Genomic DNA, 22,282 nt, shown 5'->3' on the forward strand with positions numbered 1-22,282 from the left:
TATATCGAATTTTCTAAATCATCTCCAGTAATATTAGGGCTTTACAAATAACCGAATGGGAATTAAAATTTAGGTCTTAAATTGTTCCAGGACGTCATCTGGCAGTGATGATAAAAATTATGGAAAGGTCATTTTAACGATTTTTCGGATGCAATTGTATTTATTTTACGAAGTAACATCGAGTTTCGTAATAAAATCAGTTAAATAATCGATATAAATAGTCTATAAAACAATAATGCGGGTAGAAGAATTTCACCTTATTTTAATAGGTTTTTGAAATTCTCATGACGAAATTAATATGTTCGCTTAATATGTTAATATGTTAATGCGGGTAGAAGAATTTCACCTTATTTTAATAGGTTTTTGAAATGCTCATGACGAAATTAATATGTTCGCTGTCACGGTCACTCCAAGATCGTGGTACATACAAAATACTCGTTGCATCTTAGCGATAATTGCTACTCTGTTTCACAAAAATGGCCGTTAATTAAAAAATATATATCTCACGACCTTGAAAAAAAATCGTTAACATGACTTTCGCAGACATTTGTTTTGTCCCCAACAATTGCATGTCTGTAAACCATTTAAATCCTATTCAATAATTTTGCTCACCTTTAACGATACAGGACGTTACAATTAGATCTTAACGATGATGGATTAAAAATGAACACCATACAAAGATACGTTTCCGCGTTCGAGTCCAAATTGTGCCAAAAAAGTGGATTAAATCCGTACCTCGAAAATTTACGTTCCCCACGATAACGAATCTAAATGTTTCGGAGAATTGAATGCCGTGTAGATCGCACCGATTAAAACGAGCGCTGTCGCGCGCGTCGGTAACGATAAATTTGATCGGCATATTTGCTGATAATAGAGCCGGACGTTCGATAAAATTTCACGTTGCTTTCATTCCGTTTTGGTTTTTTCGTTTTCTTTCTTTTCTTTTTTTTTTATGTATGCACGCTGTGTACCCGGTGTTTTGTCTGTAAATCCTCGGTTGTGGTCGTACACGCAAATAAAGTGTGCAAATGATAGAGTGGAGAAACATGTACATGCTTTATCGCGCAGTCGCTCGCGACCAGATAATTTGGGCATTATTGGACGATATTGTTGCGTGTACAGGGTTCGGTTATGTACAAAGGTGATCATGGTTACAGTAAACGTCACTTAAGCGGCGGTAATGGCGGGCGTAGTATGCGAAACCGATGTGCCTTGCCCGGTGTATTGCTATTGTCCCGCTAAGAAACGTTCTGCACCGTGCGCGATCATATGCAGTTGTGTTACGCAAACTTCTGTCTTTTTTCTTTTCCTTTTTTTTTTCTTTTTTTTTTTCGTAAAACCAGTTGTCACTTAGCCGCGCTCAGTTAGCGGGGATCAGTTGTGGGAATGTCCTCCTTTTTGCGAGACGTTTTAATAAGATCCTGACGGACTCGAGAGACACACCTGTCCCTCGAGAATAATTGGCGACTTAATGGACCTTGTACAGGGTGATTCAAGAAAACAGTTACTCGTTTTTCGGTTACGTAACGTACCTTCTGCGAGTACAGTCGACGCATGTAACGAGAGGCCAATTATTTTCGCGCAAGCTGGGTTTACAACCCGTCAATTAATTAATTGTGATGGGATCATTGATTAAAAGAAAATTGTTGGGCTACTTTTAGGTGAAGTACGGCCATTAAAAGGTCTTCTGGTTGACTAAAGGTTGTAATTCGAACCGATCAAAGATACAACAAAATTGGATACTGCTAAACCTACTTGTGAACTTACTGAATCACTCTGTACACTAATCACCTATGTCGCATCTAAAAACTCTCAGGTCATCGATTACTTAAAAGTGTACTCTAACCCATCGCTGTTATACTTCCTAGGCGAGATACGTATGTCATATTGGATCACTCGGATCCATTTCAGTATTCAAACAATTGTCACTCGAAAACTAGCAGTATCTACTAGCCCTGACAAATTTGAGAATATATTTTGAACATTCTAGAACATTGTTCCTTTTATTAGGATCCGATATCGCACTTTCAAGTACAGTAAATTCTCCCTAATCGATGCTCGGATTGTACATAAAAATGGACAATTTTAGGGAGAATCTTGATCAGAAAATTAGATGGAATTAATTCTTAATTTGTTTCTTCTCACGACAGTATGACTTTTTCGAAAAAAGATATAGAACATTTTGTCCCAGTATGACAGCGGAGGGTTAATCCAGAAAAATGGAACAATACACATCGCTCTAAGAACTGAACATTGCACTTTTATCAGGATCTACATGTTCAGTTTGTATTCTGAATCCTTCCCCGGCATGTTCACGTATCACGTAGACTAGTCACACGTAGACAGCTATGTTTTAGAAGCATGGTAGCAAATCATAGACAACTAGTATCCGCATTTCCAGCTCCTCTCAGCACTTTAGAAGTCTCTTTCCTCGGAGTACAGTTTTTGTTTTCGTCCTCCCTTGCGCTATAGTAGTTCGCCATAGTGTTGTGTGTTACTCCATTCTCTGAGATTCGGCAATGCGAGTTGTTAAACGTGCAGGAAGATGAGGCTGTTACGGGGAATCCTAGCTCAGCCGAGCAATTAAGCTTCCGCGAGCGGATGCAACGCTTCAACCGGATGGCTAGCGAGACCGATCTTCATGGCAGACCTAATGGCACTATTACGCCCACTAAAAAGCGATCTGACAAGGTAACTAATCACTCCTTCTCTCTTCTCTCTTCTGTGGTCAACTGTATAAACTCTACTATCTCTTGAAAAATCAATTTAATCCTTAATCGAGCTATTTACGTTTACCCCAAATTTGTCTTCGATATCTTGAATTTGTACTTTCTTAGATAATTATAAATTGATTTCTATTCGAGACAGAAAAATGTTCGTCTAACAACTGCAAAGTTATTGAACGGTGTTGTGCCAGTGTTGGGCATTATTCAAATTGTTTCGAATAAATATTTATCTAAGTAAGATAATTATCCGAATGAATTCCCTTTAGTCAAATATTTTATTCGTACAACGATTATTCGTTCTACCTATTTATTCGAATATAAGTTGTTTGAATAGAGGTTGTAAAATTATTCGAATAATAGTCGGGATAGTTGTTCACTGTTTTTATTTTACGCAAATATATTCAGGATCAGCTCAGTTTCATCTGCTTATAGAATTGTAGAATTGCCGATGCCTTCCTCTGTACCCGTGGAAAATTTATTTAGTTATGCGTCAATAACAATCTTTTCGATGCAACATTTGAAAAACAGGAACGTGGAAGAAATAAATCGATGAACTATGAAAAAATTCGCTTTATATTCTAGCATGTACGAATAAATTCATATTCGAATAAAATCTTATCCGGATAAATTCTAGTTAAATATTTATTCGGTAGTGTCGCATAAAATTTCTTATTTTAATCTTCATCAAATTTTACCTAATTCTGATTACAACTATCTGAAGATTTAGGTAACCTTTCTGTCATGTCACAATGTTTTGCGAAGCAAGGTCTATCTTGAAAGTTCATTTAAGGATTAATAGTCTCCAAAGACTAGTAGAATGTTGTAATATTTTAATGTGAACAATTGTCGACGACGGTTGTCCACAGAAGGGTAGATCATTCTTTTCTCCGCAAGCTTTCACCCGGGACGCCGGTTTCTCACGTGGTCGCAACAGGAGCCAGGATAATTATTTTCTGGCCAGGTCGTCCGCGCGATTATGCCTCCGGTAACCTATTCAGATTCATTGACTAACAAATTGTGTAGCCATTCTTTCGCGATACATTCCGCGGCGAGGCGCGCCTGCTGTAACCAGCCTAATCGCGATCGGTAATCGGTCGTTCGCTCGAAATAACGGAGTCGGGCGATTGCAAAATGCTCGAAAGGGGAAAGCGTGGCCTGTCTCGCCGACGAACAAGAAAAAAAGACTCTTGCGAACAATAACAGAAAGACGCGTGGTAATCTTAACAATGATACATCGATCCTTATTAACTCTCTACCTAATAAACCAACACGTTCGTGTCTTTGCGCGACTCATTTAACAACGAGCTGCATTAGGCTGCTGGGAAATACACGGCCGATCAGTGTTCTTGTGCTTAACGCGATACCGTTCCGATATAATTTACGTGTGCTGATCAACGTAATTGCGGTTCGTGGATTTTTTACCGAGTTGCGAGCTTACTTCAGTCTTTGGTTCTTGCAGTATACGCAATTTGTCTTTATCTTGTGTTGATCGATGAAAAAGTATAAAGGCGGGGATAGGAAAGTCAGTATTTATAGTTTTAAACTATTGTAGAACAAATTAGATGAATTATAGAGATTCGTGGTTGCACATTTATATTTAGATATTTATGTATTTAGAAAAATGTTTCCGAGAGTTTAATCGGTAGACTGTGAATTTTATGCTTTCACAAAATATACTTAACAATATAACAACAATGTTAGAGTACCTTTATCGAGTATTGAATAGAGTAGAGTAGAGTATTGTCAATAACTTATTAAAATTATTACGTGTAGAAATAACTTTTCAACTTCTGCGTCTAGTAATTAATGCAGAGATCTTGTATTTGACATAAAAATTCACAGTCTGTTATTTAGATTTTTATCTTTTTGTAGTGTCACCAGCGAACTGCGAAAACATTAAAAGAATTTAAGAATTAGTTACTTTATTTTCAATGTTTTGAAACTATTGAGAGGACTAATACACTCCTAGCAGTCTCCCATTACTTGCAATTGATGCAAACTATGTTTATGTTGCACAATGACCCGCAGTATAGCTATCGGATTTGCAGCAGGATGAAGTAATTTTCTTTAACTTTTATCTTCTACGAATGAACACATGATAGTTCGCGTAATCGAATGATACAAATTGGTCATTTATTTCCCGCCATCCTAACGTTCGCAATCGCTGCGAATTTCATGCATGCACGACAGGAATGGCTACACGAAATATCAAATACGGAAAATATTTGAATAGTTAAATACGTTCACGAGGAACATCTGTTCCCGGTGAATCTTAGAAAGAATTTCAATTTCGCATAAAGATCCGTAGTCGAATCGTCGCGGTGGAACTGGGCGTTTAATATCGCGTCCACCTTTACTGACAAATATCGACAAATTGCCCCGCTCCTGCGGAAAGTTTACGCTATCGGCCGGCGATCTTCACGCGGATGTAATTCATGTGAGAACACGCGTAAAGGAGCTCCCTATCTGTATAAATAAGTATCTTATATTCCTCGGCGATAAGGATCTCGACTAATAACGGCAGCCGCTTTTTAAACGGTTCCGAATGGTAAACGCGTCAGCCTGGACGCCGTGGGTTCTGCGGCGGGCGAACTGCAAAAGGAAAAGGAAGTCGAAGATTCGAGTGAACCGCGGCTCGATATATCGAATAATCCACGAGGATATACATCCTTTGGGGTGGAAGGGCCTCGGCTCGGTGTGTACAGGTCTGACTGCTCATCTTGCATACCGAATAGACTACTAAGAATCCTTTTCTCGTATCCTTTACACGCGCGCCTCTCCTCTCTCTTTCTCTCTTTCCCCCTTTCCGTCTCTCTGGCCCTTGTTTCTCGTTCTCTCCTGCTGCTCTCGTCGTCCGTTGTCGTTGTTCGTGCGCCGTTTATCGCGGCGAGCAATATTCATCGCATTTGAATATCCTGCGGGCGGTATCTCGCGTACCGATCAGGATGTTGCGCCGATGTTGCCGTAAATCATAATTAGCCGCGCCTGAAAATTAAAAGTGGAGGAGGCAGCGGGTGGAGAGAAAGGAAAACAGAGGAAGAGAGAGAAAGAGAGAGAGGGAGAGAGAGAGAGAGAGAGCGAGACGAAGAGAGGAAAAGAGAAACACAGAGGATCTTTCTCGCCGCAAAAGCCAGCACCGGGACCGCTCGTCCTTTACGCCGACGATCCTCCATCATAATTTCGATATGTTTATCGTGCCGGACCATTAAAAGGACCCGCCACGTGTAACCCTAAGGAATCGGAAGGAAGGAGTACCCTTCTCTTCCTGCGAACCTACCTCCGAGCTGCTGAAAAAATTCGGGACCTCTTCGCTCATAATGGTTACGCTGTAATCGTTTATTTTTCGCTTAATTTTAATTACCTTAACTGCGGACTACATCTCGGAAATTGATGATTTACGGCTTGTCATCCTTGACCACGGGACGATGATTTATGGATTCGCGATGAGACATTTTTATTGGCCAATCTCTTGCCCATAATTCTGTCGAGGGGCGACATTTTTAATTCGATAAGTAATGTGCAGGTGATTAACACTTTCGGCTCGTCGTGATTGCGCGTAAATCAGCGGTCTGCTAAATTGATTTTCTAACAGGCGGTTTTGATACTGTAACGAGGCTGCCATATTTAACTGTGCACTCTGCATCATGAATTCCTCTTCCGCAAGGATATAATTTCTTGTTGTTGGTATTGCGATGTTACAATTACGATGCTTCATGGCTTTAATGATAAATTGGATTTTTCGATGGCGTTTAATTATCCAATTCCTGGCAATTAAATTAAATGAATGTTTCCCACATTGAGGAAACACACGTTATTTATTAATACACACTAGAGTGTGTATTAATATTTTTACCATAAGAAATGTTTTCGTCAATGGAAGAAATTTTTCCTTTATTTCCGTTTTTATAGAATGAAGCACGAAAGCGAAGATTCGCATAAAGATCTGTACTAAAGAGTAGACAACGGATTTTATGCATTTATAGCAAAAATGAGAATAGACCAAACGCAAAACATTAAATAGATTTGAAGGATTTAAAACTGCTGCTGTGCGTTAATTGTAACACGTTTAAATGATTAAGGAAATACATAAATGTGTATGTATTAGGCTAGCAAGAAAGTAATTTCGGTTTTGAAGCAACAATTACAACGCTCTTTATACGTGCCAATCGAAAATACCTTCTTTGCCAACCTAATAGCTCTTAGAGCTTAAAATAAGTGTCGACAATTTTTATTTTGAACACGAGCCTCCAAAAATATTTTTAATAAATTGATAAATAAAGCTAAATGGGACTGAACATCGTGAAAAATATCTAAAGAGAAAAGTGTGCCAATCAAAAGTCGGCTTAAAATTCTCTCGAATCTCGTGCATTAAAAATTCCACGACCCTTCGGATCTCCCAAGTGGTGATCCAAGGATTAAGCAATCTCATCAGCATCGCCGGTAAAGTCACCGAAAATGTTGAACGCGCGTTAAATACAAAGTCCGCCGGAAATACGGAGGAGCTCGCGGGTGGCGCGTGGTCGGACGACAATTATTTGTTATTCCCGTGTCGGCGTCTATTTGCGTCGGTTCCTCTTTCATGTCCGAATTCGACGAGGTCGGTGGTTAATTTTGATTAGACGTGGATTGGGTTCCGCGGCCGGGGGATCCTCTCTCGCCTCCGGACATCCTGTAATCTCCAGGGAGCCCGAAGGTGGGGCCGAGGCTCGCCTTAGCTTTCTTTGCCGGTAATTATCATGCACCGTGGCCACGGGAATCCGCCCCTCGCATCCCAAATGACCCGTTCGTCTAGAACGGTGTCGCGTGCCACCGCCTCAACACGTTTCACGTAATTTTTCCGGCGTGCTTTCGTCGAACGGCTCGTTATGGGTCATTGAATGCACGCCGCGGCTATACGTGTCGATCGACGAGCACGTCACCGTGACGACGACAATTAAGGGGGCCACTTGGGAATCGTGAACCAAGATATACCCACGGTTTGTCAACGGACGAACCGGACAAATCCTCGTTTCACGTTCGTTTCATAAACGAAAAACGGGATACCGTTTTCCGCATTGTAACCCGATTTTGCCGACCGAATTTCTGCATTCTTTCGTGAACATAAGTAGATAATTAATTTGCTTTTCGAATCAACTATTTTATGCGCGATCGATCGCTTAAGCGCGGAGAGTAAAAATATCTTCGTTCTTTATGGTTACGTACAAAATACTTCAAGAAACAGTTACATTATTTTTTGAAAAGCTTTCTCGATCGGCGGTAGGAAGATTACTTTTTGCGATTTCGTCCACGGTTACGAATCAGAACTTGTTTTGTCGTTAATAAACTGCAGGATACAATAAATTCATATTTTTATTATGCCTACGTTTACTCTGATTACGGAAGAGACGAATAACATTCAGATCTCAAAGATTTTATTGAACATTTTCTTCACAAGTCAAGCACGATATTACGATGCTTTAAATTTGTTTATTTAAGCCTCAATATCTCGTTGTAACTTTGAAGTCACATCACAATCTAATTGCATTTTTAGCCATATTGCGAGTACGGTGTTCTGTTACACTTTGTTACCATTAATTCCTATTTCTGACGCGGCAGTAAATTTAATTTTTCTTAATTGCGACTTCATTGTTGATTTAATGTAGAAATTGATATCTGCTGGTTTCACGATGCGTAAATCTTTTGTATGTACACGCCAGTTGCACAGCTTGGACTATAGAACATTAGGCGAAGTTTGATACAGAATATTTTAAGGCCGTTTATGGATAACGACGAAACGATTTCGACGGGGTTGGAGGAACAAACTAATAATTGAAATACTCGGCTGTCGAGATGCTAACAAGGTTAGGATGATTCTCAGGATTTTTCCTCACGATAATCATTGTAAGACACTTTCGTCCCTTCGGAGTTAACGAAAGGAAATATTAAAACGATGCCAGGAAGTTAATGTGGTTATTCGTAGTCATCGCGCTTCGGCGCCACGGACCTCGCTCGTTTTTATGTAAATACGTCGGAGATGTGGGTGGCAAAGAATACTATTAAGAGCTGTATCTTCGTGAGAAATTTTCGTAATCGTGTGCGCATTCCCTGTTTCCACGGAGGCAGTCTCCCACATACCAATATCGACCGAAAAATTTCAAGGACCGTCCGAAAATGCTATGGGAACTGTCCATTCTTCCATTCTTTTCTTTAATACGGTGATCTACCCTAGCCTGTGATCAAATTTATTTGCAGTTTCCTGTGGAAGTTACAACAAATTCCTCTCGATATCATAGTTTCACATTTTTATTTTCGATATGTACTTAATTATTGGCGAATATTATATTTCAAAATACAGAATACGCACTTATTTTCTCGTCTAAAAAATTCTACAACAAAATTTGTCCAAATGGCATATGATTTTCGGACAAAGTAATATATTATATTGCGATTCTTCATGGTGAAAAGTGTTCATTGAACATAATTATAAATCCGATCATTCAGTTGCAATAGTTGGAAGTGAAATAAAAATATTGTAACATTGAGATCCATTTCACTTCGTCTATTTCAACATACTTCATTCATCAGAAATTAATATTCATAATTACGTCACTAACAAATATTGCAATCAGTAGCTACGCTAGTACAGAATGATTATTTAACGTAAATGGTCAACAGCGAAAAATGTCTAATAGACTATGATCAGTCTGACTATAGCTACTTGCCTCAAGTTTCATCGATATTACCAACGACTTCCGGAACCAGCCCTTAATTTTTCGGTCCTCCTGTTCGCGCATAATGCGTGCGGAACGCCGTGGGGCGTCTCGCGATACGCCTAACAAGAAACCCGCTTTTACTTCGACACCTCGAGGACGCGTTCTAATTAGGATCACGCGTGTTCGCCTCTTCCACGGCCGAGTCTTGTCGGTAGTTCGTCCTTTCCGTATGGCGTTGAGAGAAGAGAGCACGAGACCGAGAGAGAGAGAGGGAGAGGGGGGCTAGAGATACTCATCGTAAAGGCACCTAACACGGCCATGCCGAACTTGGAATTTCTCTCGTATAGTTCCGCATACATTAGGGACCCCCGGTGAAACTTGCAGGGTAGTTTGCCTCCTGGCGAAAGGAGCGAGGTCGTCGACGGCTGAGGCGCGTCGAGCTGAAGGACGAGCGCCGGGAGGGTGAGCCGAGGGTGTAAACCGCACAAAGTAATCTTACAGAATGTATATGCAAAGAGGTTCACCGGCAGAACGACGGGAGGAACCGGGGGGAGGGGCACACAGCTTGCATGATCCCATCCACGACAACACCGACAAGACACCCCCAGGGGCAAACTTACCTCATAGTTCGAGGACTCTTCGACCTCTGCGCACTGCCATCGTTGTCTTTGCCGACGTTTTTCAGTTGTTCATTAAACTCTCTTCATCGCGCAACCCGCGATCACTGGGTAAACCTTTGTACGGCGACGTTGCTGAAAAACTAAGGGGTGGTTTGATACGGAATTCGATCATCGGAAAACATCGTTGACGTGTTCGACGTTGTTCTAATTCGTCAATTTAGAAAGTCGTTAGCCTGTGGATTTTATGTATTTGTGAGAAAAATGATAACGCGATATACAAAATGGGAAGGATATAAGAAAAATGAAAGACGCGGATATGTTATTCTTATACAATTAAGCTATCAAGAGGGAAGATAGATTTTAAGTCGACTCTCATTTCTTGAAATTAATAGAGAAAGTATTTATTTTGTATAAAGACCCGCATATCATTAATGATATATATTGTCATAATCGATAATATATTGTCATAATGATAATATATTGTCATAATCGATGTAAACATGAGTGGGAGAATTATTTGTTCAATTACGCAGACAATGAACAGCTTTTGCGAAATTCAATACCTAATATCTTTTTTAAAAATGTAGATCATTCTTTTAAAAGCAGGTTCCTAAAGATATAATAAATATTGTTCTAATTCGTGTTGTTTATCTCTTGACATATTTTGTCGATCATAATTGAGATTTCTGGTAATAACCTCGTAAGTACGAATGTTATTCCGTTCTTTTAAGTTGAAATAAAATTTAGTTTTCTCGACGTCAACGTTCAAGCAATCGAGTAAATGTAGACAAAATAAATATAATTTTCCTTTTTCTTCAAAGATATCATCACAATCGAAATGCATCGAATCGTCGTAACTGTGAATAAAATGGCGTGGCAAGGGGTTAAAGACGTAGCAAAATTTCGTATCTGTGTCCAATAAAAATTCGACACGCTCGGTGTAACGTCAAACGTTCATTAAGATTAAGAGACGCGCGAAGGCGTTCAAATTGAATTTCAGTGCCGGCACTCTTCGGCCGATGATTTGTCGGCGTTCGAGATGGCTTGCGACAGTTCCGTCTATGATAATAAAACGTTGGACGAAGTTTAATAACCGGTCCCCCCGGTAATTATAGGCCGTGTCGGTACAGCTCGCCGGTCCAATAATTTATTGCCGTTATGATAATAAGAACGGGGCGAGAGCAGCCGTTGATCGCTCCGATGCGCGACCCAATTTTCATCTCGGCGCCGCGACGGTATCCGGACGAAATCAACGTGTCCGAGGCGTGCACGATGCATCAATATAAAACAGGCTTGTCTACAGGAGTAGTTAGCACCTACTGTTCCCTCGTGTATCGGTGCTAGATACGTCTAACAGGTCCGCCGACATTTATTCCGGCCTATTACGAGTTAATCTCGAACGCATACACACCGCCCATTATCATTTAAATTGGTGCCCGTTATACACGCGCATTAAATTTGTTTGCTTAACACTCGTGTCGGACCGCCCTCGCTTCCGCGGGAATTCTTTATGTCTTCATGCGGAGGCAACTATCTGCTGATGGAGGAAGCGACAGCGAAAACAAGATAAGTATCATTGTCCGCGTAAAACGATTCGTTACGGTTTACCGACAATTATTTTTCCACATTTTCCGTAGTTTTTTGGAAATGTGGAAAAACATTTTACGGATGAATTGTGGACGAATGTTTTACAATTCGTGCAGAAAATGTTTGTTTCGGATAAAGATCCACAGATCCAAAATGGAAGATTCAGATCCAAATTGGAAACATTTGCTAACTGCTAAATAACGTAAACGATATATAACAATATTGTCTAAATAGGAAAGTATAAATAATAACTAACACGATTTGTATTCCAGGAATGTACCATTTTATGTAAGTAGCTTGTTTAAAAGATTCGGATCTATCGATCATGCGCAAGAATTAAAGAAGGGGGTGGGATTAATCATATGTCTAAATACAATTATGATTTTCATTATTTTCAATCTCTGCCTGCTTACCGGCTTCCAGAATTGTTCCACGAATTAGAAGGAGTCTGGAGATCTTGGCTCACCTTTCTGACGCCTTTCTAGAGCTTTCAAAGGAATTATCCAAAAAAATAGCTATAAATCTTACAGGACCTAACGAAAAAATTGCTGAAAACTCTGAGAGACCTTGAATGTCACGAAGAACTGCACAGCAGTTTCAAAGTTTCGAGCCGATCGAGATATCTCTTGAGGTCCACGAAAGGCCTTCTCGAGCCCTGGGTCTCCGAATAACTCATTCAATGCTCCAAACAAGCCTGGAGGGTCACCCAGCGGACTCCAGGTGGTCGTCCGTTTTCGAGTGCGTCCTCGTTGACTACCATACTTTTTGTAACATTTTTGTTGTTCAATTCACTGAAACGCGCAACTTTGTCAGATAGCACGATTGCTAGGATTAATGAAGCCCCGCGATCCACCGTGGAGCAAATCTATTTTTCCCCGAGTCGTGAGGCGCACCGAATAAATCAGATTACCGTGTGCTATTCAACCGTGAGCTACCTTCGTCCGCGGGAGTCCATCTCCCGTAGTGACAGAGAGTGTCGAAAACTGATTGCGTCTGTCACGATAGCGAACGAGGTATCCACCCTTCCGGGTCGCGTTCGTTCTCGGTGGTCCGATCGTGGGATTCTGAAAGTTTTACCGCGTTGCGCTGACGATCCACGTGACGGGCGTACCTGAACAAATCGGACGAACTATAATGCACTCAACGGGCCGTGTATCGCGCCGACTATATGTATAAGAATGTTACTTTTCTGCATGGTTGCACGCGTGGCGTGGCGTTCCGGTACAGCCCCTCGCCGAATCGGGAATTCTAACTGCAACGCTATGCCGTGATTCGTTGCTCTCGGTGGGTGAAACTATCGGCAATTATTGGGGGCAATTATTGCCATTCATATGTATGTGTAGATGTCATACGTATCATAGTAATCGCTTAGCAATTAATTGTGGATTTTTGTGCGGTGTAAACATTTTTTACTTCAATTGTAACAAATGTAGAATCTGTTCACTTTCATATACTATGTCGGTCACATATGGGTGACACGAATTTTTAACGCTCCGCTGTCACACAAAAACTAGCAATTTTTCACATTCTAGAACATCGTTTCCTTGATTAAATCTCGTTATTTCACTTCCAAGTCTATCGAATTAATTTTTAATTTTATTCTTGTCGTAACAATTTTACTTTTTCAATGAAAAAAAAATGTGGAACATTCTGACCCAGAGTGACGCTTTTATTGTAATATATTGGACGAACTGACAAACAAACATTTCCTCTGGTCAATTTTAGTTTTCTAGTTTTGATTTTATTCATTAAATCACATCACTATTTAAAAGACATAATATGAAATACTGTTTTTTGTTCCTTCTGCTTAGTTTTACTGTAAATGCATAAAATCCACAATTCTTATTAATATTTTAATAGGCGTTTAAATAACTATATTATTCTAACAAGTTCCCAAATCTTCTTCACAGGAATAATCCCAAATGCATTAGTATATGATCGAGGTTGCTATTGCAATTTTTATTGAGCAGGTCTTGGAGAAACTGTCTAGAGTTGAGATATTAGGAACAAATTGTATAGACAATCCCTACAAGGCTCTTCATTAAAGAGTATTAAAGCCTTTGGAGTATTAAAGTACCATTGTAGCCTTATCACAAACGTCAAAGAGTATAAAATCCAACACAGAAACTTCGTCTAACTGGAATTGTCGCAATGAACAAAAATTTTCGCTTTTGGTAACTACATGACAAATACTGAGAGGTCTTAAGAGAAAGACTATGGTCGGCAATTACACGCTAAATTGTGCCTTTGCCATTCCGCGACTCTGTCTGGCCGATCCCGGAGACACATTGTAAATTCGTTAGAAAGTTTCGAGTCACCTTACCTCTCCGTCAGGAGTGGCCGAACAAATGGTTGTCAGTGGATCGAAGGGAGGCGTAGTTCTTACACGACATTAGCCGCAGATAAAGCCAGATACTGTCTCCGATCCTGAAACGCGCGGCAGGAGCGTAGGTATCTTCTTACTGATCGACCGGATGAAACCGGGGAATGACCGATCGAACGATGGCATTCCTTTCTGCTTGGAAGGCAGAACATGGATGAAGACGCGTAATTTGTTATCGGCACTGTAAAATGCATTCCACCGTCCTCGTCGCGGGGAGAAACAAAGAATGAAAGACAGCTAGAAAGGAGAGACAGAAAGAGGGGACAGAAGATCGTTGCGGAAGATCGTCGCGAATACCGAAACGGCATGAATATTTTTTCCGAGCTCGTACACCTAGGAATATTCATAATACTTTATCTAGCCCATCGATCATTCTTGTAGTATCAGCGAGCGCTATTAGCGGGACGTTGATACGGACCTCTCAAATTGAATATATGAAAATTAATAAGCATCCGGTTCCGTTCGCGCACGTCCTGTTTACTATAAATTACCCGCGAACATGGTATAATTATTTCGCGTTTGCGATTCACTGCCTCTCTTGCGAGTTCGTCCAGTCTTTATCGAGAAATCATTAACCAGCCTCCACTGCGCGACAAGTGTCTTCAGATGCGACACGAACAATGAAGCCTTCGGCTCTAGAAAAATTCGTATCGATTTGCTATCTTTTTGAATCGTCGAGGCGTATGAAATGAATGTCAATGTTGATTTCATTCGTGACGCAACAAGTGTACTTATGACTAGACTAGACTTATCACAAACCTCGAAACTAACAAATTGGAATAATTTCTCCAGTATTTTTGCTATTTTGCATACTTATTACTTTTCAATAAAAAATCTGCGTTCCTGGACAAGATACATATTTTGAAGGTATCCTACCTTAAAAAAAGATTTTAACTTCCCAATTTTAGTCGAAATGAACATATTCAATCTTAATGATCAAGTTATCGGTTATATAAGGAACTGAATCGGTTACCAAAATATTTCAGTGACTGTTGTAATACATAAGAGTCACATTTTTAGTTTTCTAATCAACTATGAACACGGCCATTTCGTTAAAGAGAGAAATATTACTTTAAAACTGTAAATAATCTTCAGTAATTTAAATTACAATAATTTCTCTCTAATTCGCGCACAGATTACGCACACAAATGGGCAATTTGGGAAAAGGAGGTACGATTATTCGAGCTTCGCGTCTCATTTTAACCCTTTGCACTCGAAGCCATTTTTAACTCTAAATATAAAATCATTTTTCTAAGTTGTAGTATTTCTATTTTATGTGACAAAATGCATTTTATACGCGTGAAATTGACTTTTGCGACTCGCGCAACAGTTGCACTCTCAACGATCTTGTAAATCTAAACTTTCTTAATGTCAAAATTATCTTGAAACGTGATATAACAAATTTCAGTGGTGCTTCAGAATCACCACTCGAATGCAAAGGGTTAATGGTTGTTGACAATCGGTAACTATAAAAACGAGTCCCAAGGCTCGAATAATCGTATCTGCCCTTTCCAAACTGTCTATTTTTGTGCTCAATCTCAGCCCGAATTAGGGAGAAATTATTGTACTCCGAAACTTATATTTAAAAATAGCGATATTTCGTTTTCTGAACAGTATATTCGTCGTGCGTAAAATATAGAATATAATTATATTATATAGATAGATATAAATATAGAATAATAATAGAATAGAATAGAATAGAATATATAGAATAATAATAGAATATAATTGCATAGAATATATAGAATAATAATAGAATATAATTGCATATTTCAAGATGTTTTGAATATTTGAAGGTCAAGACAAAATAAAACGTACAAATAAAGATAAATAATTATCAAGAACAGTGTCTGGATTAGGTTGTACAGTCATCGTCGCTTGACATAACCATTTGCGACACGTTTTTGGTACACCCATCTGATTAATGCTTATCGGCAACTTGCACGATTATCTCGAGGCTTTAGCAGCCAATGTGTTAACACAAGTGTAACTCTAAAGCACCGTCAGAGTGAAACGATCTCGTATCCGGAAGAAACGTATCTGCGAGCTAATGACATCTCTTTCATGGTTCCCATAAGGTAACCGATAGCAGGGTCGACGTATTCGCCGATGCCTGTCTCGATTCCGCGTCGACCAGCATTCCGGAGCTATTCGTCGGTACCGATACAACGGCGATATCGTTCGATGCGAATCTGCGGGTCCGTCCGCGAGGATAATCTTCCGTTAAACGGTCGTGCGTCGGTGTCCGTGAGGGGCCTAAGTCCGTACTTTATGCTAGACGGTGGTACCGGTAAGCCAGGAGTGTTCCTTATCAGGGATCTGAGTCGCGCAGTGAACGGCTATTTGTATTCATAAGTCCGCGGGAGGCCGGCGCTCGCTCCCCCTGGGCCCCATCCTAGCTTCCACAGGGCCCGCGCGCCGTTCCCCAGGGATACGGGGCCCCTTGGCCCGTCCTCGGCCGGTCCTCGGAGGCCCTCGGCTCGGAGAAAATGGAAGACACCGCGGAGGGAGCAGAGGGCCACGTCATTCAACCGAGAGGCGCCCTTCCTCGCGGACATCTTGGAACGGTGATTCCATCCTCGTGCTTGGCTATGGCTGGATAAGGGCCCTATGTATGCCGCGTGTCGGAGAATGTGACCAGTCATCGAGTTATTTAATTTTTCGAGGCACCCCCGTCGCGCGTGTTTGCTCAGCCCCGCTGTGAGCACAAATTACCTCGCGACCGAATCACCTCCAGCGAAATATTCGGTCCTCGTACCAGGCCTACTCCTCCCCACGTGGCCGCTGCCAATGGCGAACTGCCATTCGTGTCGATCACACTTCGAACGCGCAGCAGACACTGCTGCGACCTACGCTTCGCGACGATCTAGCTGCCCAATTTTTTGCTCCTACGTTTTCGACGGTCCAGCCGAACGGAAACCGAAATTTAAATTGAAGGCAAAGTTCGCGGTGGTATTTTTTCACAATTGCTCTTCTCTCGGTCACTGTTCGTGGACTTAGGATTTGTTCTCAGAGGTCATTTGATATGACGGAACTTGTACGCCGGTGAGAAGAGCGCGACTAAAATAGAATTTTAGTTCGGAACGTGGAAGTTCGAATTTTTAAATAGAGTATATTCGCTTGCCGACCTTCTATCATCTCTCTCGATCTCCCATCAGTATTTAGCTCGTATCGTATTATCTCGTATCAGAGTCGTGCTCAAAATAGGTGAGAGACCGACCTCGGTTGTAATATCGGGGCGGTAGTAACACGTCCAATATCTCAAAATATGTCATATGTCAGGTGTGTAATATAAAATGACATTTGAAACACATTCATCTATCATATTTGAGTAGATACGAAAGTTTGCCGCTTTAAAATTGTGATAAAAGTGCTTTTTTAGCAACTCTATCCTTCTTTATTATTTTAAATCTCTAATTAGAACTTCCTTCAAAGTCTGGGCACATGAAGCGTGCACCGATCAAAATAATTTATATGTTTACCGTAACTACGAGCCTGGTAATCTTTCATACTATTTCTTCAATTATAGTTTCTTCGAATAAACTTCTTTCTTAACACGTTGAATGCCACGCCGGTTTTACAGAAATTGTCCGTGGCGTCACGATGCATTTTCTTTTATGTGATACATATAATGTTGAAATATTATCTGCAATAGATAAGTTACAATGTATAACTATGATTGACATGTTAATTGCGGCAGGGGTCACTGTTCGAATCGACGATGGTAATAATACAAAATTTTAGATATTGACATTTGTTTGAAATTTATGTTACTATTGGCCCGTGATTGGTTGCAATATTTTATCCGCTTCCCACTTTTTCTTGATAATTTGGATATTCCAAGACGCATAACAAAATAGCAGCGCTTCGGTATACGTAGATAAGTAGGCAACATATTCCTACTAGAAACGTCGTTGTAAATACGATAGTTTCCGCATAATCATATGTTGAAGTCAAATTGTTACAACCGAGGTTGGTTTCTCCTACTGGTAGCGAGAAACGTGATGAACGTCGAAATTGTCAATTACTATTTATTGCGAAGGAGGGGCGAATATTCTGCGCAAGAACGTTCATCCCTAGAATGCTTAACATTCAACGAAAATGTCCCGATTTTCTGTCAGTATTTATCTGTAGCGAACAGAGTATGCTTAAGACCAGCTTCTGCAAAACGAAGCCACGTCTCAAGAGTACATATCATAATCAAAGAAGTGAAACGTTCCAATAAAGCTTCATCCAAGAAATCGCAATAAACGGAGCCTCGTCGCACGAATAAGAAATACAGCTTACTAATTTCGACGGCTCGATAGTTCCAGCGTCGAAGAATCCTTGGAGCAAACATGGATGGAAGTTCGCGAACGTAATTCGAGCGTATTAGTTCGTCAGTCGGCGCATCGTTCGCCGCGTCGCTGTAATAACGAAGGAAATAGTTTGTCAGGCGATTGGTTCACTGTTTTCTTAATTAGCCACGGGCGTCCTGTGCACACAAGGCTCCCGGGGGTTGATTCGCCGCAATCGTGGGGGTGTTGCAGCACCGCCTGACCCCCTTACGTCCGGAGGACACGAGACCAAAAGGGACATGGCCGCGTCCCCCGACGTGGTCTAGGCGCGTATATATATATGGTCAGCCCACCTCGCTATCTATATGCTAATCCATTGAGATGGTACCCGCAGATTACACCTCGGAATTAGCCCAGAGACTGGGGTATCAGGGCCGCACAGACAGCCGGGCCTGCGCCTATACGTACCTTTATCCCACCTTATACACGTAACCTGTCCCGTGCTCTCGCCCTGCACTTACAACCTCGCGTGTGTATATAGACTTACTCGGCACTCACACCACCCGACTCCGGGCATCGTACACCTACACAGGTGTGTACCTGCTGGAACCGCGTTTGTCGTAGGACCACGCTGACTCGGCAATTCCAGTTCGTTAGCCCGTGTTAATAACGTTAAAGACGGCGCGATAAACTTGTTAGGAGATGAAACCGAGCGGAGGATGCTTAAGCTAAGTATTCACGTGTCGACCTCCATTTTTCTGGCGCCCTCTGGTAACCTCCCGTGGTAACCCTCCGATTTGTGAATGAAACGGGACCCACGTGCTCAACCTTCCTCCTCCTTCGACCGTTGTCGGGTCTTCTTTCGGCGAAAGGCGGGTTGCGAATCTTTATCCGATCGTAGGATTTGCAAATTAGAACGCGAGAGACGTTTACTTTTTGGCGATAGTTGAAAGTGAGAGAGAGAAAAGGAGCGGGGATGACGTTTCGTCCGGGGCCCGCTAGAGGACTTATCGGTAAGGCTATCCTAGTGGGCCCTTGCCTTAGACGTTGAGATATCGGTAGGAAGGACGAAGTCTGTATATATACGAATCGATGCGGATCGGTTGCTTGCGGGAAGAGGAGTCATCTGCTGACGGGTCTGAAGATAGCCGCCACATACCCCCCTGCCAGTGGATAACGATATCTAAGATGGTCCTTTCCATGCTCGATGTTTTGCTGCACCTTATAGGCATCGACGCGGTCGTAAGGAGGAGCCTTCATTGCTCTACTCGACTTGACACGCGTTTTGATGCCCGAGGTAGTGCAAACGTTACCTGATTCTAACTAAATCAACCTACAACTTCATCTAAGCAATAAGAAAGCAACTTCTTTTCTTAACATCGTCCCTGCAATTCCCATGTGAACGTACACAGTCGCATTCGTCGGATATGTCATCAGAAGAATCGAATGATTTTATATAATATCGTAACATAAATTTCGCGTGTTCAAAGCTTCTGAATATTTAGAAGCTGATGTAACAAATAAAGAAAGGTATAAATTTATAAATCTGTGCAGAGTGGTTGCATTGAAATTGTATGGCAACGGAAATGCCAGTCTATCATAAATGAGCCGTTTATTTTGAAAGTGGCATAAGTCACTTTACCGTAATGAAAAGTGGTGATTTTTTCATGTTTATACGAAATTATTTATACTGAGAAAAATATCAGTATCCCGAGATAACGAATACAAGTAAATCTTCTCGAAAGTTAGTATCCATATTTTTAAACGTGTTAAATCGCATATATCGACTTAAAAATAAATCGACTTAATAAATATATCGACTTAAAAACAAAGCGACTTATGCCACTTTCAAAATAAACGGCTCAAATATATACCATGGATCGATGTAACGTGAAGAGGGGACCTTTTTAGGCATAAAAACACAAAATCAAGAATGTGATTGCTGTACATGGTCGAGCAGTGATCGTCGAGGGCTTACAAATGTTAGGGGGAAGAAAAGGATGGTCTTTTGAAAGTTCTCGCGATGTGTAACGGTAGCAGGGTCGTTACGGCTAGCAGGACCTTTATCCGGCCATTATCCGGTCGATTGTCGTTGTGGACGGTCCTCGAAACAGTGACATAGCCGGCGGGGCAATCGACCGACGACAGTCGTACGATGGCTGTGCGCTCGAGTACCATGGTAAATTTATTAGTCGACGGGAATATGATCGCGCGCGACGCGTATTGCGGGACCGAGGTACACCGAGGAACACGATAGGTACGTACGAATATAATCCTGTCAACGGAGGTTGGCCGGGGGTTGGGTGAACCCGGCACAGCGTCGATGCTCCATGTTCTCCATCCGAACCAAATTCGACGTGCCGTCCGCGAAAATACGAGCTGCCGGTTATGAATTACTCACGCCGGCCACCGAGCCCTGGCACAGGCTCGGCTAATAATCGTCTCTATGCGCGAATTTCTCCGGCGTTGTGTAATCGTTCGATGCTCGACTTGTCGAACGCGACCCCGCCATCGGCTCCGACGCGCCCCTTCCTATTTCACGGTGAAAAACTGCTTCCGATGGAACCTCTGTTGCTCCGTTATTAGCTTGTCAAGTTTTCCGGTGGAATTGCCAAGTCCCTCTGGACATTCTTCGATCGTCCGGGTCATTGATACACGTTCTAAATGATCACTTGAAACATGGGATAATTTTCTTTTTTTTTTTGATAATGTTCATCTTCTTGATCTGATAAGAGATATCGGTGTTTTAACGCGTAGGTTGCAGTTTTGATGTTATTTCGCAAAATCTGAATCCTACACAAATTTTCTAGTCTCCATCGATCCCAATTATAAAAACTTGATCAGGAATTAAAAACATTCTTTTTTACAATTTTTAGGAACCGTACAACGTATATTAAATATACTGTCCGGCGAGCTCTAGGAGAATATCGATTAAAAAATCATAGTTATCAACAGGATTCCGTTGATTGGTCATTCTACAATTTTCCGGATAGGTAGTAGCCCCGACGATGATGATCAACGAGTACCGAAAGAAAAATTAGTCGAAAAAATGGCGCGGTGAATTAGCCAAGTTAAGATATTATCTTCCCCGGTGAACAATATTAGAGGATGTCGTCCAACAGCTGGCCAAGGAAAACTCAAGAAAATCGTCTCACGATCAATTTAAGAATGTGTTCGCTAAGTCTGCGATAGCTACTAGACTAACTAAGAACCGGAGATCGAATAGCAGAGACCGAAGAGAAATCTTACTACTTGTTGTATTATCTATTTTTCTAGATTCCAGATGGACGATAGGCTAGCTAGGTGACAGATGTAGAAGAACGTCTGCCAAAAAGTCTTTCGACAATGATATCGTAGTAAACCAAGTTGTCCAAGTGTTTAGGTTGTCGTCCGAAGGTTTTGGGGTCCAGCCAAAGGGAGTTGTCACCAGGGGGTGTCCAGGCATCGCGCGGTGGTATTTCCCATTTCGCGCGTCCATTTCTGAACATCGGGCCGGGCCCGGGCCGCGGTTTCGTCGGGCTCCGGTCTAAACCTTGGATTATGATCCCCGACGATAGCGGCCGATGGAAATGGCGTTAGGTAGGTGGGCGCGGAGCTAGGTAGGCATTATGGTGGTCGTTGGGAGGCGTCGCCGAACCGAACGCTGAATCACCCAGCGAGAGTTTTCCTGTCAGCGGCAGTACGGCCGCCGCCATCCGACGAAGCCCCGTGGAATTGCCTCGCACGGCCACGAAATGAATGCGCGAACGCCCATTAGGGGAATAAATCAGGGCCAACGTTATCCGCAGCGTCGCATAATCGATCTCGCGCGCGCGCGAGCGCGAGCGCGGCCGCCGCTAATCCGAGCCTAATCGTTCGTTCTCTCTGTGCTCGGCCCAAGGAAAAGTTCCCGCCTAACGATGCTCGTTAGAGGAGCGCGCCGCGCCGGGAACTTTGACGTCCAGCCGAGGATATCCTCCGGTCTGATCTACGGACCCGAAGGCACCGAAGCAAGTGG

General features: G+C 41.8%; 1 protein-coding gene across 4 annotated transcripts in view; it reads left to right on the top strand.

Annotated features, from left to right (window-relative positions):
- The window catches only part of sowah (ankyrin repeat domain family member sosondowah), a 167,683-nt gene that overhangs the window by 1,728 nt on the left and 143,673 nt on the right, over positions 1-22,282 (top strand). For 3 of the 4 annotated variants that reach the window (XM_076523414.1, XM_076523409.1, XM_076523421.1), the window contains exon 4: positions 2,542-2,691. The exons of the other annotated variant lie outside the window; for it this stretch is intronic. In XM_076523414.1, coding sequence (XP_076379529.1) covers positions 2,542-2,691 — 150 coding nt within the window. The remainder of the gene's footprint in view (positions 1-2,541; positions 2,692-22,282) is intronic. 4 annotated transcript variants of the gene reach the window in all.

The sequence above is a fragment of the Megalopta genalis genome, chromosome 1, assembly GCF_051020955.1.
Source record: "Megalopta genalis isolate 19385.01 chromosome 1, iyMegGena1_principal, whole genome shotgun sequence".
NCBI lineage: Eukaryota > Metazoa > Arthropoda > Insecta > Hymenoptera > Halictidae > Megalopta > Megalopta genalis.